This window comes from Siniperca chuatsi, linkage group LG9 (assembly GCF_020085105.1).
Source record: "Siniperca chuatsi isolate FFG_IHB_CAS linkage group LG9, ASM2008510v1, whole genome shotgun sequence".
Taxonomy (NCBI): Eukaryota; Metazoa; Chordata; class Actinopteri; order Centrarchiformes; family Sinipercidae; genus Siniperca; species Siniperca chuatsi.
This window is the reverse complement of record NC_058050.1, coordinates 23,336,311-23,355,745: the sequence shown is the minus strand read 5'-3', so window position 1 is coordinate 23,355,745 and position 19,435 is coordinate 23,336,311. Positions and strand designations below refer to the sequence as shown.

The 19,435-nt window shown below is 41.0% G+C and overlaps 1 protein-coding gene across 6 annotated transcripts in view; it reads left to right on the top strand.

Annotated features, from left to right (window-relative positions):
* rspo2 (R-spondin 2) overlaps nt 1-12,917 on the top strand; it is a 58,925-nt gene extending 46,008 nt beyond the window's left edge. For 4 of the 6 annotated variants that reach the window (XR_006379087.1, XR_006379085.1, XR_006379086.1 and 1 more), the window contains exon 7: nt 11,426-11,545. Coding sequence is in view for 2 of the 6 variants with exons in the window: in XM_044206693.1 (XP_044062628.1) it covers nt 11,426-11,541 (116 nt within the window). In the remaining 4 variants the exon portion in view is untranslated. Of the gene's footprint in view, nt 1-11,425 lie in introns of all 6 variants that reach the window. The other 2 variants (XM_044206693.1, XM_044206691.1) reach the window with 1 other exon arrangement.
* Nucleotides 12,918-19,435: the final 6,518 nt, after the last annotated feature.

Here is a 19,435-nt window from a genome sequence, read left to right as displayed (position 1 = left end):
CATGGATGTATCTCCAGCACTGTCACAGCGCTAAATGAAGTGTGGAGATAGGTCTGGCTATGCACACTCTGGATGTATAAAGAGCTGCAGGTCTGTGTGTGTCTGTTTGACCAGGTTGAGCTACACACACACAGGCAGGCAGGGCAGAGGCGGACAGGATGAAGTGCTGCTTCAGCCTCATGTTCACACAAAATCTGACAATGTATCTTTTTCTCGCAGGGTTGTGTGGAGGTGTGGCCATGTTAATTTGTGCTTTAGAACGTAACCGCCTTGAAACAATCAGAAAATAACGTTTTATTTCTTTGATTCACTGCTTTGTTCTCCGTAACACAGCTCTTTCTCTCCATTCACTCTCTAGTTTGGTCAACCACCACTGCTCGTGCTCTCTCTCTGTCTCACTCTGTCAGGGGCCAACTTTGAATTGTGTGTTTACAGACAGCAACCGGCAAATCCTACTCATTCTGCCTTTAATCCATTCTTTACATTTTTTCTTCTGGTTTTGGAAAGGCTAATAAGAAGACATTACCTTCCAAACTCTTCTCCAAATGCTCTCACAGTAGCCCCATGCACATATGGAGAAATCCAAAGCTTGATAGGCCTGCTGTGCGTAGTTACGATTCCTAAGCTATGATTAGACCACTGCTGTTTAGGGAAAGAGGTTTAGCGAACTGTCAGGTATAGTCACTTTATATTTATGTGTGTGTGCACTCACATGCCAAAGTACACCCTACCATGGACTACCTGACATGAGTGTGTGCCAGTAGTTTACGGTGTTGACAAATAGTTTGTAGAAACCCTCATCCATCCTTCTCTCCTTTACCTTATATCCCCATAGGGGTGCAGAAAGCCCCCCTACTCTTAGCGAGACTTATTGCGTGCCCCCTCATGGCTGTGTTAACAACCATTTTATTTCTCTTGGCATGGTGGGCTGCAATGCAAAGGGATTGTTCGTGAAGACCTATAGGCTTATGGGAGGGGGCAGAGCCAGGTAAATCCACTAGCCCAGACTTACATTATACTCAACAGATCCTGGAAATGCAGATTCACCTCCTCAGATAAATAATAAGTGTTCCAAATATTTGTTAGTGGTGTGATAAGGTCACCTCCACTGCAGGATGTGCTTTCCCTGCCTTGATCCATTGTAAGTATGAGGGTGCTTTTAAAAGTGCACAGTTAATACTGGTGGGGTGCTGGCTGACACAGAGAGAAGAAGATTGGTGAGATCCTATGGAGTGAGTATGTTACATTCTATTAGTCAAAGGATGCCAAGCCTGATTTGCTGTAAAAAGGAAAAGGTAGAGTGTGTAAAAGTAAGTCCAACTGCCAAGTCCAGCTTTTATTAGCTTGTGCTTCTTAATGGCACAGCAAAGACAATGAACTATATTGAGCTGCAGTGGCAAGTGATAGTGCATCAGTGTAAACACTAGCTTGAGAGCAGCTTGTTATCAAAGATTGAATTAAACAAATAAATCCATGCTGGATCTTGTGTCTCTCGAAAATGATTAATTCCATCAGCTCAATGCAATACACTTATCGGAAACTAAGATGAATGGCTATCATAACTCTGTGAGACACTTCCTGCTTTATATCACAGCATGTGGGAATTATAAGATGGATCAAAGCATTTATAGAGATCTCCTCTTGATATAGAAGACATGGAAATCAAAGTGGAGTGCTATGGCCCTTTTCTATCTTTGAGTAAAGATAAACAGAGTTCACATCTGTAGTAACTTCCCGGCTAGAATGATGAATTTGCTACTGTATGTCCAGGTTTCCAGCAGGTTTCCTGATCTTTGGATCTGCGGTCACATTTTAAACCCTCCCTCATATGCTGCAGCTATCTTCAGCTCACTCCACCTCGCCCCCATGCATGCAACAAATACAAAAACAAACACCATCCACACCAGCAGCAAGCCTTCAGGAACATCGGCGAGGGGCCTCCCTTTGATAAGTGCTGAGCTTTATATTTTTCTCATCAGAAATGAAACACAACATTAAGCCATTCATTAAAGTCAACTAAAGCTAATTATCCCTCATTTACCCAAGTGCCCGTGGGGCAGGAGAGCCCCATATACTTAGACCCAGATGTGTCGATGAGTCAGTCGGGAGATAGCAGACCGCAGAGGGGGCTGCTCACTTCTCTCTGAGTCCTGTGGTTTCAAGGCGCATCAGGCTTAGAGGGCCTGCCATGATGCCTGTTCACTGCCTGACTGACGTTACCCTCATGACACCATTGGCTGTATAAAGCCACTGCAATACAGCAAGGTTCCATTTAGTGGAAAAAAGTCAATAATGTTCAGTTATAAATTCAAAACTGAAAAATGAAGAGAGAATCATACCTCACTAGCTGGCACATTTTTGTAGTGGCTGAGTCACATAAACAGCAGGCCTCCATTCAAATTACCTCTCAATGCTGTAGGGGGTGTGCGTACAGATTTCTGCTAAAGCTGAACTACAAGTCTTTAGATTTTGGCAGCTTCAAGTGGAAGTGGGGAAAAGTGTAATAGTTGGCAGGCCCAGAAACCATATAACGTCATGTGATTTAACTCCTCAGACCCAATTTCTTCTTCTCTGTGTCTGGTATCATCACCAGACATTTAGAAATAATGGCTGAACCGCTTTACCACTGGGATGAGGAAATCTAGCTTTTGTTGCTGAGTCCAGTTGTCTTATGATGAGGCATCTGCTCATTGCAGTTGGGAGACATTTATATTTTGATGTGAAGTTTATATGAAACGCTTTCTGTGCATGGTGTATATACAGCTGTTACTAGAAATTAATTTGGGCAAAAAGGGTACAGTAACGATGGGATGCTATTCCCTACTGAATCCCCATTTTTCAATTTAGGTAAAAAAGCCAGGTGTATTTTTCCATATAAATCTTGCCTAGTGCAGCTTTAAACTAATAAACGTTACATGGATTGGTAAGAAACCATCTGGTCTGGTGTTGGGCCTTAAATAACCTCACCCAGTCAAGTGAGTTGGTACTGCAGTAGTCTTTCAGAGTGAAACTGTTGACAGTACAGCAAAAGTCAATGCACTTAACAGCTTTTATAAAAAGATTTTATTAAAAATTTAAGTACGTAAGTATGAGCAGCCAAGTAGGAAAAAATGCTCACATCTGCCTCTGACTTGTAATTCTCAGTCTGAGATAGGCCTATTGGGAATTTCTGAAGAGAATGGCTGCAAATGCACCACCACTGGCAGGTCCATCAAAATAAAATCCAATATTAACACTAATACAATCAATTCAGCTATTTTTATAGGAGCTATACGCTGTTTGTATCTGGTGTCACTTGGTAACAAACTGCTACAAATACATAACAGAACACAAAAGTAGCTAATTTAGGCTATTTATCTGGTGTGACTACAAGGTTAGCACTATGGCTAACTACCTTAGAATAATGTGTGAACACTCCCAAGTTGTAATAAGGGGTGTTTTTATTGTTCTTTCCATTCTGCCGGCTTTGTGTGAATTCAACTTTTGCCCACATTTGGTTAGCCTAAATTCTCCTTCTTCTGGGTTTTGTTTAGAGTTGGAAGGTGTGTGAGCTCCGCGGCTTCACTGCGTGGACCCAGCGGCAACCTCACGGGCTGAAAAATGAAGCCAACGCGAAGGTGCCAAAAACTTTGGTTCGTTCCTCGAATGGCCACTTGAGGCTGACTCCAAAAACGAGTCAGTCCCCACAGAGCCCCGTGTTAAAATGCCTGCAACTTTACAGCAGAAATAAACATGTTTACAGCCTGGTACAAAAAACGGTTTTAGTCTATATAGCTAATTTCCTCGTTCATGACAGCTGTGAGGGGGGTGAATTTTTATATATTGCACCTGTTTAAATGATATTAAGGCTTAAAGTTACACATAATTAAGGATGTGGGCGCATTGAGTGACTGATGGGTGCCCTATCAGGCGGCTAGTCACTAAGGTGGCTCAGCTCCACCTCTTCGCCCATTTTTGGATTAGCCGAGGCTAATAAGATAGCTGTTGATTGCAGTAAATACCTCAAAACTGTAAGCATGCTGCTTGTTAAATCATAATATCCCGTTTTCTGTTTCTACAATTAAATAAAGAAGATGTGATGTGTGGTTTTGAAGGCTTTAGAGTTGTTTAAAAGCACTTTTGACAGAGCTAGGCTGAGTAACGAAAGCAATGTGACAAGTAATGTAACAAATTACTTTTGCTGTTTATGAATTAGTAATGTAATCACTTTTTCAATGAGCAATGAGTAATTTATTAATTTTTTTATGGCAATTAACTTGCCACACAGATGTTTATAGAGATTTAATGTACCTAGAGAGTAATGCTGTATATCAACTTTAGGAGCATTTTAAGGATTTCAATGCCATGTTGACATGCCGGCATCACAGAAACCTGAGAAATCATGCCCCAAGTTTCCAACTTGGAAATCTGACCTAAGGGATTATTCCATTAATATTTTCCTAGTACAGTAGGAAGAAGTAATTCCAAACTTTCCAACACTTCTGAAACACAAAAGTTCTTACTTTTGAGCTTTTTGAAAGTTGAAACCTTCCATAACATCTGTCATGGAAGGTTTCTACGTGATAACCTACCTTTGAGTGCTCAAGCCAGAGGTGGTAACCCAAAGAGCACAAGGGAACAGTTCCCGTGTGGTGAAATGCAGCAGAGCATGACTTTGAACTCTGAGTAGACTGATGGAGAAGAACTTTAATGTGTCATCATCTGTTCTGTAACCTTCCTGGGCATGTTGTGGCTGCTCCTTGCTGGCACGGTCGACTTTCTCCAGAGGGGAAAAAACACGCTGTCTGCACTGACCATCAGGCATATTAATCACCGTGTCAGTCATGCATGTTTTACCGGGACTTCTCCGCTTAGAGAAGTTAATCTCCGAGTCGGGTTTTCGCTTTAACTTATTGTCAGTGAAACGAAGCATCAAAGAGCCGAGCGGTGAGCTAACCTGCTTTTTTAATCTGCGCAGATCCTCCACCGAGTCATAGATGAGAAAATAATCACCGACCTAATCCCAACATTAGCTTTTTAAATCGGAATGCATATGTTTTAAATCATTCTCGCCTCGCAGCGTGGTGATAGTAAGCAGAGCATGGGGGAAAGGGAACGAAAGAATGAAAGAGTGAATGAAAGAGTGTGATCCAGAGTAACCTTGTTAGGGCTAAGTGACGCTGTGCAGAGAGCCTCTTGTCAGTTGGTTGGCAAGATGAGCTTCTTGTAAATGATTGTCCTCTCTGTCAAAAGGCAGATTTCTTTTTTCCTACATCTGACGTCTGTGTCTCTGCCGCAGTATTTCCCAGTAGTGTTCCTCCCAAATATTGTAGCTTTTTCACTTCGTCCAGATCTGTATCTGTTACAAATTTATGCCTTTTTACACTTAAGCATTATTTTCATCTGTATCATGTTCCCCTTTGCCTCAAATGTCAAATCACCCTTCGACATCATTTCCCTGCAGGCAGACAACAGCACAAAGCGCCATTAAAAGTTTTGGCCTACCTCTGGCCTACGCCTTAATGAACTATGGGTCACTTGAGGTCATACCACTGTGTCACACCTATAAATCACCCGAAAACTATGTTCAGCAGCAGTATAGGGCAGTGTCAGCGTCCGTAACCTTTTCCCAGACAGAGGAGTTGTCGGTGTGTGAGTAAAGAGAGCACTGGCTGGCTACAGATCCTTTCCCCTTCACAGCATTATAAATGTATGTGTGAGGAGGCCCTTAATGGCTGCTAATCCAATTTCTGCCACTGAAATCAAATCTCACTGGCGCCAGTAGTTCTCTCCTTCCCTCACAAATAATGGCCTCCGCTTTGGCCTGTTTATGAAAAAGACAAGCCGCCAAAAATTCCAGCTTTACCTTGCTTAAGTCCACCCGAATCTTCTTCAAAATTGTTTGGATTTTTTTTTTCTGTCTTCCCCCCTCCGTGTCCTACGAAAGTTATTAATTGACCGTCTGCGTCGAGTGGAGGGATGGGGTAACAGGAGAGCGGGGGAAAGTATTCAGGAGTATAGGATCCCATTTACCGTATGTCTTAATGCCTTCTCGAGGTCAGCCATTGATTTTTCTCAAACCACAAGCAATGGAGATAAGATTAGGCCTTCGATTCCTGCACTGCTGCCAGAGCCGTTAGTGGATGAAATCACTTGGCCTGTGCTGACAGTCAGTGCATTGCTCTTTTTTAGCAGGTCATGGCCTCTGTGATTATAGGGTAACATATAGATACCCAGTAGCCTCAGGGCCACCAGAAAAAATTAAGTCTCTTTTCCTTTTCCTTAGTGGAGAGAAAGTATGCTTGGTGACAAAAAGGTAAATAAAAGTCTTATTTCAGAGGAATATGACACTGTTGCATAATGCAGACTTTCTCTCATGTAAACTTGTGCATTTTCTTGAGTTTGGTCCCCTTTTCCAAAACAAAGATATTAGCTTTGACACAGATGAAGGGAGCTTTGGCTTGGCTTCCTTCCCCCTGGATATGGATTTGACTGATTATCTTTCAGTGCATCAGTTGGACAAGTAGTCATATTGCCGTTCCGCAAGGAGATATTATTCTGGAGTGTGAGCCTAATAATATGATACGTCTAATAGCGCTTAACTCTTAGTTGGACCTTCACCATGCAATCGTCTTGATTATTGCTGAGAGCCTCAAATAGCATCACAGGGACATGGAGAGGGAAAAGGGAGAAGGAGAATGATGGGGAAGAAAAAGAAAAGGCGGTGGATCCCGGCTGGCTTTGAGAGGTTATTGAGGAACGTCCACCACAGTGCGTGCAGAGGAGTTTAATATTTCTTTGCTCACTGGTTTGGCAGCTGAAAAGATTGGAAATGACACTAAGTATTTCTCAAGCTCACTATAGGTGATATAGAGGCTCACAATCACTGACGCACAGGCATAAAGGGCATGTATATCATTCAAATATGCTCGCGCACACACATGCGGATACATAAAAGAATTCCGCAAAGGTCATTTTTGACAGCGGTAAACAACCATCCTACCACAGGCTCTGCTTCTGATTCAGAAATACAAAACATTTTGATTTGCTCTTTAGATTTTTGTTTGTTTGTTTGATTAACTTTTCATTTCAAACTCAAACACAAACGTCAAGCTGGCAGAGGAAGATTGTATCTATGAAGGAAAACTAAACATTGGTGAAATTATGGTTTGCTGTAGTGATAGTAAATGCAGCCAGAACGGAAAGAAAAGTATAAAGAAGGATTATAATTTTCTGATAAAAGCCATACTCTTTTGATTTGATCCTTACTGTGCCAGTTACAATGCAAAACAAAGACAGAGAATGATTTGAAACCTACTGTGCCTTCCAAGACAAAATTATCTTTACATGCTGTAAGATTTATGAATTTGTTCTTGGTTTTGAAAGCAATTGAGATGGCTTTATCATTTCTTTCCAGGCAAATTAAACTGTTTCCTCTGTGAACTCTGGTAATCAGCTTAAGTGATTACATCGGTCGTAAATATGAGATGATGAAAGCTCAGTGTTCAGAGTGCGTTGTGTCCTGAGGAAAGGCTAATTGGGAGTTCTAGGGTAGATATGATAGACCATCTCACTGGGACTGTATCAGATGCTGGAGGAAGGGGCTTATGTGGGGAGTGGTTGCCCTCTAGCTGTCAGCATTGAAATTGAGTTATGAAATATGGTCTGAAATAATTGTGTAGGTGTGTTTATGAAGTGTCATCAGGTAGTTTGGGGAGTTTGAGCTGAAGCTTATAACACATTGATAATGCTGGTATTGAGAAGTCTGATTAGAAGTATTCAGTTTCTGCAGGGAAACTGGTGGGTCATAAAAGTCAGAACTTGTCAATATCTTCCAGAAATAAATCGTCCAGGATGGGTAAAAGTCTGTGATGGGTAAGGTTTTCTGTATAGCAGAGCTACTGTATGGAGTGGATGCATCAGTATACTGGATATTTTAAGAATGTGTACAGGATCCTTACAATATCTGGTGATTTATAAGGGTACAATTTAATTTAAAAGTGATGCCTGGAAAGCATCAGGCATCAGCTTGGTTCCTGCTTAAAGACTGGTGTCTTTAAGCAGTTTTGTATATCCCATGTGTAGCATTGATTATTTGACTTGTTCGCTGTCTTGACAGCTGTCATCCACTTGCTATAACCAAAAGCACAACATAGGAATAAGAAAAAAAGCCTTGGAAGCAACTGCCTTACAAAGACAGAGTGCAGTAACTACAGAAGCAGTGAAGTTGAGAAACAGTTTTCAGGCTGGTTGGAAAACTGAAACAGAAGCCGCAATACATAAAAATACAGATACTGCACTCTGCCATTAATCTTTATGGAATGCATTAAAAATGCAGCATCTATCATCTTTCTGCTTTCTTGTCCATTTTACTAGTTTGATAATGCAGTACAGTCTATAGCTCATAAGGATTAAATGTAGCTCTGTTTTGCTAGGTGTCTGCCCATCCAGTATATTTATATTGAAATCAATAAGATAGATTGATTTACAATTAAACCCATTTGAATATGTGATTTAAAGATAGCTACACCAAATCATGTAAATTCCTTTAAAGTCAAAAGCTGAGATGGCAGCTAATGATTTTTATAGAAATCATACATTTCTATGGCATAATATATATATATATATATATATATATATATATATATATATTTGAGATCAAAAAAGGCAAAAAGTCAGTTTTAGGTCTTAACTCAAATTTGACCAAATATGTTACTATTAGTTACATGCATTTTGCTTTTGTACGGCAGACAAGTCCAGGGCTTTTTCCTGTTATCCGTTTTTCCTCTCACATGCATGTTATAGCTTGTTATAGTTAGTTAAATGAAGGAAGAGAAGCATGGAAAAAGGAAGGTAAAGGAAGGAAGTGATATGATTGGCCCAAGTTTGACCACAAAACTTTAAAAAGTTGTCTTATCAATGTAAGATGACTAATCAGTGTTCCTATGAAATCTGCATTTTATACTTGAACTCAGTAGCTCAGTCTGCATGTGCAGCTGCTGAATTTGTTTCTTTCCTGCCGTTTTGTGTGTATATAAGTGTGTTGTGAGCGCTGTTACAGAGAGTGTTAAACTCTCTGGATTACAGATCTCCTGCCCAGTCCTGAATAAGCCAAGAAAACTACTTTTTAACTTAATGCTCACATATGTATTTGTGTTTCAAGCAATTGCTTTAAATGCAGGCTTTTTCAGTTTAAATGCAGCCTTGCGTCCAAGGAATGGCCTACGAAGGCTTTGCCCGTTACAGAGGGAGTTTAATGCTGCACCATGTACTTTATTGCCGTCAAATGTAATTCATCTTGAGTCGATTGCACTGAAAGCTGTGTTTATCAGCCACCTAGCAACACTGTTTTGAATGAAAATTACCTCTTTAAAGAGCAATTAGGAAAATGAACCTATAGGCCAAATGCCTTTCAGCTCCAGATTTACTTTAACAAACATTATCATACCGTAAGTCATGAAAAAAATCTAAAGTGGCATCAGCTAAACAAGTGTACAAAGTCCTCTGGTAATATTTCTCAATTGAAGGGCATGAGATTTTGATGGAGGAGATGTGAAAGTTGTTTTCAAAGGGTGATTTTAACTAGGAGCTGTGTGCAAGAAACTTTATTGCTATGGCTCAGATTGACAATGTGACTCAAAATAACAAGATTAGATTAATTGCAGGAAATAGCTCTGAGATGGTTTGATGTTTGCATGCATCTGTATTATTCATTGGGAGACCCTATTAGCAGAGCAATATCTTGCTTTCTCATGCGTGTCGGCTTAAACGAGTGAATATTTTCAAATCTACCTCACAGTGTAGCCCTGAGAATGGGGAATAGGTCTTTTGTAAGGGTGCTTAAAAGGCCACCGCAATGCCAGCACATATGAGAAGGCAATTAGAGATAATACCACATTTTACACACTGTTACCTATTTTTCGTGAGAGAAAAAGCTTGAACAAGTGCAGTAAAAAGACCCAGAATCAGGCAACAAAAGCCTGCGCTCGAGTCTTGTTTTTCTGTAGTGTTTTCCTCAGCTTCCCCCCTCAGCGAACCATAGCGTGGCTTGTTTCTTTGTGTTCTAGATCAGGATCCAGATAGCGTCTCATCATCCAAGCCTTACGCCACTTTTCCCCCCATTAGATTTTCTTTTCCCTTAAATTCCCTCACACTCACTCCCCCTCGCACACATACATCTCGCACACACACCTCGTTATCTTATTTGTGGCCTTGGCAGCCAGATTGTTGCCTTGTGGTTCGGTAGCCAGAGTTTTCGCTGTCACAGAGAGCCGTGGGTGCAGAACCTCCACCACACAAGCTTCCATAAGAGCAGGAAGTCAGTTCCCAGCATGCCTTGCCCCTCCCAGTGAAACCTGGGATGGATTAACCTTGGGCTGGGGGACCTTTCCAACTTGGAAAGAGAGTTATGCAACATCCCATACTTATCTCCCCTCTCTATTACAGTGACAGTGAAAAGTGTTGTGCTGAACAGAGTTTCAAACTGAGGTTCAGTCCTGAGAGTTGGAGCAAATGAAGACCTGATATGTGATGTCCCCTCATCAGGTTCACTACATTATGTAATGCAGCCTTGTCATTGGCAAAAGTTGCATAACTTGTAAGACATCACTGTAAGGGCTGTTATGGAATCCTTATAACCCATCAATACTCAAAGCACACTTTGATTGTTGTAAGAAGATTGGAGTTAAATCTTAATTTTTCCATGTGGTTATCTTCCTCTTCCATCACCTTTTTCAAATTTTCCCAACTCTTGGATAGTGTAATCAAAGACAAGCTCATATCCCAAATAGTACTCCAGCCGAACATGAGCAGGTTGAGTCCACGTAAACCATTCCGCAGCAGTCTGTTGCATGACTGTGCTTTTACTTACAGCTGTTTTACAGTAAAGTCAATAGAAGAGGAGCTCACAGGTCATTAATCTGTTCCTCGAAAAGCAATCCTTTGCACCCATCAATATGTTGCATCATCCCATAACACAACATAACGTAACATTGAAAAACAATTCTGAGTCTGACTGATTAATATTCAAGCATGAGTGCAGTCATTAGTACTACAGCACTGCCCCTGGTGCAATAAAATCAAATATGCTTAGTACAGCACCACACAGTTGCCAACAATCTCTTTATAGTAAGGCCAGGTCAATGAGGTTATGAGATGGAACTGTTTTTCTGTGTGGATCTTTTCACAGACATTCTGGATTATTTTTTCTTATGGAGGACTCAGAGCTTCTAGTCAGTCTCCCTACAAGGACTTAGCTAACAGTAGTATACATTTTTGTCAGAAAAGCACAGAATTTATTGGAATACAAACTTGCTGGATTACATGTATGGCCAGATTAACCTACTATGAAAATAAAAATTGAGCCCTTACTTGTAGAATCTAACAAGTGTGGGTAGTACTGATAAAAGGGTTAACCATTTCTCTATTTTTCTTTCTTTATTCCCAGGTGGCTCAGGGAAGCACCGATCCAAAGAACCAAAGAAGAAGAACAAGCAGAGGCTGCGGTTTCGGGCCCAGAACCAGCACAGTGACCACTTGGCCTCTGCGCGCACCAGCCAGTAAGGACTGAAACTACGGACTTCCCATTGAACAAAGAACCAACGCAAAGCTGCTAGCCGCTGCTGCACCCATATTCTGACCGACGACTATCACGAACCCCACCACCTCCCCACCTGCCTCCCAGCTCACCCCCATCTCCCCCCTGCCCACCAGGACACAATCATGACCCACAAGTCCCTCACTACAAAAATATATGTCTAAAGTACGATATCAGTATCAACACACTAAACACATGCTTCATGCCTCTGCCTCCCGCTGCTTCTCCCCCAGCTGCAGTGACCAGCCAGGTGACTCTGTTCTCCCACCCCTTGCCTTGCCTTGTGGACCTTTACAGTTGACATTACTGAACTCATTTCCCGTCATTAACAATGTCATTAACCGTGCAGGGTGATGGAAGACGGAGGGGCAACCAGAGACTATGGAGGCGGGAGAGCCGGATAGAGGGAGGTGGATAGAAGTGGTGGTGAGGGAGTTGGCAAGCTAAACTGCTCGCAGAAGGGGCGGGGGGGAGTTGAACCAGGGAGGATGAAAAAAAGATGGAGGATGAAGAGACAAAAGAGATTCGGCTGAAGCAAATGATGCTGATGGACAAGAAAATGGCATCTTGAACTGAAAGAGACTGTTTTTTTGTTCCTATATTTATGTCAAAACAACCCTCACCTTCCCCAAGGAGACAGAGTGTTCCCATGTGTGGCCTTTATGTTATGTACATTTTTGAGAGTAATATTAAAGAAATTACCATGCATAGTTGCAAAGTATTTTATTCTCAGCACAAACTGTTTACGTTCAGACCGCTTTATGCTCTAACTGTATAGTGTGGATAAAAAAAGAAGAAATTTAGTTGTTCGACTAGCATGGCAACAGACTCGTGTACATAGTTTATCTAATTATGAAAGCTTGTTACTGTATTTTCAGTATTGACTCGTTCACCGTTCTAAATGTTTTAGAGATAAAAAGGTTGTAATACCAAGCTACAGATTAAAATGATTAAAAACAAATAATAAACATAGCCGCCACATAGCTATTTCATTTATATGGTATATATTTGATTTATTTATTAATTCTATGTTGTACTTTTTTGTTCAGTGAGAATTCTTGCCTCATACTGTTACTCTTATATGCTGAAATATTCTTTGAGTTCCTTATAACAGTGCATATCTTTAACACGTGGAAAAGGTTTTCGTCTGATGTCACGCAAAGTGTTGTATTACATTCATTTGACCTCATCTACTGATTTCAATGTTTTAAAGAAGAAGAAAAAAAGACTAATCAAACTATGCTTTGACATATTCTAGGTTTAATAATTAGGATCAAGCAAATATATGGTCATAGGACTGCATATGTGTACATTGTGTTTTATTAAAATACATTTCATGTGACTGTCTGATGAAGCCTTTCATTATTGTCTATGGCTATAATATATGTGGCTAAACTCCGAAACTGCCGTTTCCTTGTTTCACTTCAGTGTACAATTATGTGATTTCAAAAACATTTGCGAAATCCATCACGTCGCGCTGCATGACACAAGTGCTACCTCCAGCCAAAGGATTGGATATGGTCGATTGGACCTTAACAGCATGACGGCACTGTTAAGGGTTTGTAATTCACTATGACGTATCCTCATGAATGGCACAAAACCAGTGCATGTCGTTGGTGGCTCATTCATTTCCAACATCATAGTGTAATGACCCAAAAACATGTATTTGGCTGTGGCACTCGTCTTTCATCACGCACACACATTTGATCACCTCTTTATGTGATCCACTTATTCACTTTTATGGTCCCCAAAACATCAAATAAACACATATAAAAGTCTTCTCTGGGCTAAATCTGCCTGCTATATGGGCATAGAGAAAATGTTTTAATGCAAGTCACGGCTAATTTAGCCGGAGAGCCACACTGTATAATCATTGTCCCAAAAGAGAAAAAAAGCTGAATCTGCCAGACAGCTTATGGATGCACAGTAGCAGATGAATCATGTTGTGTCACATATATATCACCCTGGGAGACACAGACCACAGTCTTCCTGCTCTGGTTAATCCCCCTGAAATCACACGATATTTCCATAGGGAGGCTGTCAGTGTTGAAACACCCCACTCTTTATATGCTCCATGTCCATCTTGAGGCCTAATACATAGCAGTTTTAAGTGCCTGAACATCTTTCACAGGTGTTCAAAGTGGCACAGCATATTTCACACAAGAGGCTATTTATTTTCACAGCTTAACACTTCCACCAAGTGACATTTGAACTATGGAGCTCCCAAACTGACAAAATGAAGTAAAAGGTTATCGGACAAGTCAAAAAATAGAACTGAATACAACATAAAACTAATAATAATAAGCCACATAGCTAAAGTTAACTTTTGTCATAAAACTACACCAGCAGTGCATGTGATGAAACTCGTCCATATACTACATACTGCTGTATTAACTCTTAACTCTGCAACAGTAGCTAAAGCATTTTAGCCAGCAACATTATGACAATATGAGAAAAGAGACATTCAATCACACACATCTACAAAATGTCATGGATGACTCAAACAAGTTCTAGACTTCCATTGTGGTCCTTGATGAAGACAAGAGTGACTTGCACTTCATGATGAAGATAATGTTATGAAGATATAAACAATGTGTATGCTTACAAGTAGCGTTAGCTTGGTAACTTTTTTGTGTTAGCTTGCCGGCTAAAATGCTACTGTTACAAGAGCTTAAACAGTGATGCTACAGCAGCATGCACTACCGTGTATTGACGATTAACATTAGCTGCACTGGCTGGTGTAGTTTTATGTTGAATGTTAGTTTCAGCTAGGTAGCTAGCTCAGTGTGTAGCAGTGTTTTCAGTTAAGGTAGCTAGCCACTTAGTCCTCTCAATTGCTCCACTGATGTTACAAACACACACACACGCACACACACGCACAGGATCAATCACTGTCCTGCACGTACATGGACACGAACATCTCATTATGATTTATGCATAAGAAAAATAGGAACAGGGTGAGGAAAAGAAAATCTTGCGCGGGGAAAATAGATTAAATGTGTCTAGACCAAAATAATCGGAAAATTATGGAGTTTATATTAAAAATTTAACATAATAGAAAAGTAAAGTAAATTACATTTTATTTTATTGAATCAATTGATTGGTGGTAAGGGGAAAAAAACGTTTTGCTTGTGTTCAATTGTATTTTTTACTTTTCTGATGACCACATATTGGTTACATCCATATTGCGTTACATTATTGTCATAAAATTGCATATTCTTTTCAAAGATCAATAATCAGCTCCATGTAGCCAGTTGGGTCCATCAGTGAATGAAGCAAAACAAAAATGACTGTTGCAGGGAATGAAATAAGGCGTAGATGTAGCGAGTTGTTTTTAAAGACATCTGCTGCTGGTTACAAGTTAATGAACGATTCACAGATGTCATCCCCTGGGCCAGACTATCACTGCTCCAGACTGGGGGATTAAACCTAAAGGCTTACGGAGAGGAACTGCACTGAAGTGGATTCATTAAGCACAAGACCACCACTACAGCACACATTGCAGCGTCTACAATGGAAAATAAGGGGTGCAATGTGAATCACATCACACATTTTGGAGGAATGGGTCCCTTTATTTCCCCTCACCTTTCCCCTTTGACATCAATCCACTTGTTTTTTTCTACTGCTGTGAGAAACAGGACACTGATGGTATTCTCAGTGTTGTTAAGAGGGTTACCAGTCATCCACACATCAGAAGGAATGGTCCACCCTGTGTAAACCACTTCTGTAAACTATGTGTGTACATGCATGCCTCTGCATGTGTGTGTGTGTGTGTTTTAATGTTTGTGCTGAATGCGGTTAGGTGGCTGAGACTGAAGCTCCCTTTTAATCTGACAGAGAGCATTTTCATTAGTTCTGTTGGGTCCTATTATTAAAGTCTGCTTCAAAGGCACAACAAGTGAAACCACTAACAGGAAATGACCCAGTGGGCTCTACACTGTATAGATCAGTGATAGCAATATGTGCTTTTAAAGCAGGATGTTATGGTATGTAAATGTATCCATTGTACATACTATATGTACCTCACAAGACAGTAAGAGGATAAGGGGGCTCATGGACCTCTGCTCTACATTCACATATTGTAGCCTACTGTGAATGTGCAGTTGTGGCAGTTGTGGCACATGTGACACATTCATTCCAATTGCAGATGGCAGAAATGGAAGTTATGACATTGGTGGGGCAAATAAGATTGCCCGGGATAATAAATGTTGCAATAATTTGCTGTTTTTAATAACTGTATAATGAGCCATTGCTTGCCCTTTGAGTTGAGGGAAATGTGGAATCATTAATCTTCATATGGGTTAGCCATGGTGTTTGGCATGGGCAGAAAAAGCAACGAGTAGGAACATAGTGGTGTCAAAGGACAAGCAGATCTTAATATTTTGAACAAGTTTGCCATATGTTAGCCATCATGATGTGTACAAGCCCGCTAAATGGTGGCATTAATGGGTGACTTTTATTACTAAATTCACTACTAATTGCAAAAATGCAATCCAAAGTCAACTCTCAATACAGATTTTGGCTTCATTTGCAGTTGCTAGGTAACAAGGTAATCCCAAAAATAAATATGTTCTTCAATAAAAACTAAGTGTCCGTGACAGTCATTTGCTTTGCCGCAGAGACATTTGAAACAGGAAATTGTAAAAAGATTCTGAGCTGTACTGGAAGTACGTGAGGATCACAGTCATTTAGCCCCTCCAATTCTGCCTCACCTGCTGGACAGGAAGTGGAAAAGATTCATGTTCTTAATATTCACCTTGCGTATTGATATCACCATGCTGTGTTTGCTTTTTTTCTTCATTCTTGGACGACAAATGGGGGAATATTTATGAGTCAGTTGCTGTGGTAGTGTTTCTGCAGTTAGGCTTCATAACAGCAGGTGCAGTGGGGGACATGGGATTTTTTATCACCATCCATTACATGGAACAGACAGGCATTTCTATACTGACCTGGTGTGGTGTTTCCTATGGGTGCCATGATTTTTTGGCTTATTTAACACCACGTTCCTCTGAAATGCCTTTTTCTTTTACATTAGGATCCAAATACAACACAAACCCATTGTCCCTGTTCACTTGAGGGGAATATAGGCAGTGCAGCTCTGTCCTCCCTCTCAGGATGTGACACGCAAGGGCTTTATGACTTGAATTGAATCATACCGCGCACCTTAAACGCATTACAGGCTGGGCAAATATTCCTCTTACTGGTGCTTTGAGAGCCATGGGCACAACCATTATATTAGGCTCAAGAGCCAGCTGGTGAGGACAAATCCACATGGATTTCTATTTCCCCCTCCTGACTCTCTGGCAGCCCAACTCCATTCATTCAATTTTTATATGTGCCTAGTAGCCATGTTACTACCGGTTTCAAGGGAGAATTAATCGAAAACAGGTCTTATTAAAGTATATTGAGACCAGTTGAATTGGATATAATGTGCTCAGTAAGGCCCCAGAAGGGTTGTATCTGAGCCATAGCTGACACTTGTGGCTTCTAGGAGCGAGGCTGTGTTATTCTGTAGTGGCACTACACCGGTTCCAGGGGGGCTATTCACTTGAGCCAAGTGCTGCATTGTGGGTAAGCAGATTTTAAGTGGGTATGAGTACAGCAGGGGGTAAAGGAGGGTCTCATTGTCCAGGAATGTTTATCTTGCCCCCCCGCCTTAATTCAGGGCCGGATTATGTAGCGCCATGGTTCAGAAGCAACCTTTGCCCCCACTTGGAGGGTCTCTGGAGGAAATATTCATTCATACAAATACACATGTACAAACAGGCATTATCCATCAAATAAGAAGCCAGGTTGATTGCTCCCTAAAGGTATGGCGAGTAGGTGGAAGTGGAGCCTCTGCAGCAGGGTGTTGTAGCTCAGTCTCACTCGCTGGGTTGGGCTCCCTGGGAAGACTGGAGCCAGTGATGCTCCCAGTGTGTGCAACACAGTCATCATTCTCAGCACAGCACATTTTATTGGGCAGTGTGTGGGTTGTAGAAACGTGTTTAATCAACTCAGCTGTAGGGGAGGTCTTGACCTCATGTCAGTGGTTCCCAGCCTTGATTGTGTGTGTGTGTGTGTGTGTGTGTGCATGAATGCCTCCCAGCCTTTGCTGTGGAGTGTGACCTGCGGTGGAGCCTCTGGTTCACACTCCGCTCTCTGCTGTTGCTGGTTTAAGTGATTAACTGTAGAAAGTGATGACTAATCTGTCGGTTAAGAGTCTGAAACAATTGCAGTCAAATGAAATATTACAGGCAGTATTGTATGTAATGTGGCCCTCTGGATCCAATCAAGGGGAACATTAATAGAAAGCAATTCCAAAGTTCTACTTCACAGTGTTAGATATTCATTTAAGAAAGTATTACTAACAATTCATCATTCCCTATAGAGAAATTAGTATGTAAAATGTTTTGTATTTTGCCAATCACGGTAAGGTTAACTAATATGCTCTGATAGGAAATACCATAAAATCATCTAATTTTGTGCTTTCAATCATATATTATTTTCACATTAAATGGAAAGTTCGATTCCATCATTCGTTTTTAGCCATGCTAGCAGCATGGCTCAGGGGATGGTTATGTTAGTCTGTCGGGTCGGTCGGTCCACCGCTTTGGTCCAAACTGAAAGATCTCAACAACTAACTGATGGATTGCCATGAAATTTTGTACAGCCATTCATGGTTCCCAGTGGATTAAACCTACTGACTTTGGTGATCCCTGACTTTTCCTGTAGCACCACCAACAGGTCAAAATTTTAACTTATCCAGTAAAAAATCTCCACATCTACTAGATGGATTGGCACAAAATTTTGTACAGAAATTCATGGTTCCCAGATGATGTTTCCTAATTACTTTGGCGATCCCCTGAGTTTTTTTTCTAGTGCCACCATGTAATTGACATTTATGTTTTTGAGTGAAATGTCTTGACAACTATTGGATGGATTGACGTGAAGTTTGGTACAGATATTCATGTCCCTCTCAGGATGAATTGTAATGACTTAAGTTATCTCCTGACTTTTCATCTAGCTCCATCATCACGTCAAATTTCTGACTAGTCCAATACTAATTTAGACCGACAAGTCACCTCTAGTCTAATACTAATTAAGTCGTACCTGAAAAACTAATGACATTCTCTTCAGTCTCAGCTGTACTTTGTGTTTAGTGCTAATCAGCAAAAGTTAGCATGCTATCATGCTAAACTAAGGCCGCGTTCAGACCGACAGTAGCCCTGTGTGAAAAAGCGCAGCCCTCTCATTCATTTGAATGAAGCCAGTCGGTCGGTAAGGTGAGGGTGCCAACACAGGTAGTTCCGGCAAAAAAGTTGAACCTGACTCAACTCTTGCTGCAACACAATGCAACATCATCTGGCAAGGCGCTGCGATGGTCAATTGCATACATGCAAGCTCACATTCCTGGTAGATTACTTTGTAACGTGAATGCTGTATTTCTACAGTTTACCTCACAACTGTCACGACAAAAGATAAAATAGTTACAGCGAGTTGAAAATTCCTGTCTGTGAGTATTACAAACCATTGTGCAGTGTTTTGGCGTCATTAATATGTTACTCCAACTGGACCTTCCTCGATCATATTTCTGATCCATATTCCCACCAATGTAGCCCACTGCACTGTTTTAAAGCAGGGCTGTTTTCGGTCTGAATCCCCACTAAGATGGTGAACATGATAATCACTATACCTGCTAAATATCAGCATGTTTGCATTGTTACTGTAAGCATGTTAACATCCTGACTTTACCATTTGTCCCCAAGTACAGCCTCACAGAGCCACTAGCGTAGCTGTAGAGCCTTTGTCTTTTTTATTGATGAAACAGCAAGCAAAGTGGATCAAAGTGTTCATCTTCTCATCAGTCTTGTGGCTGAC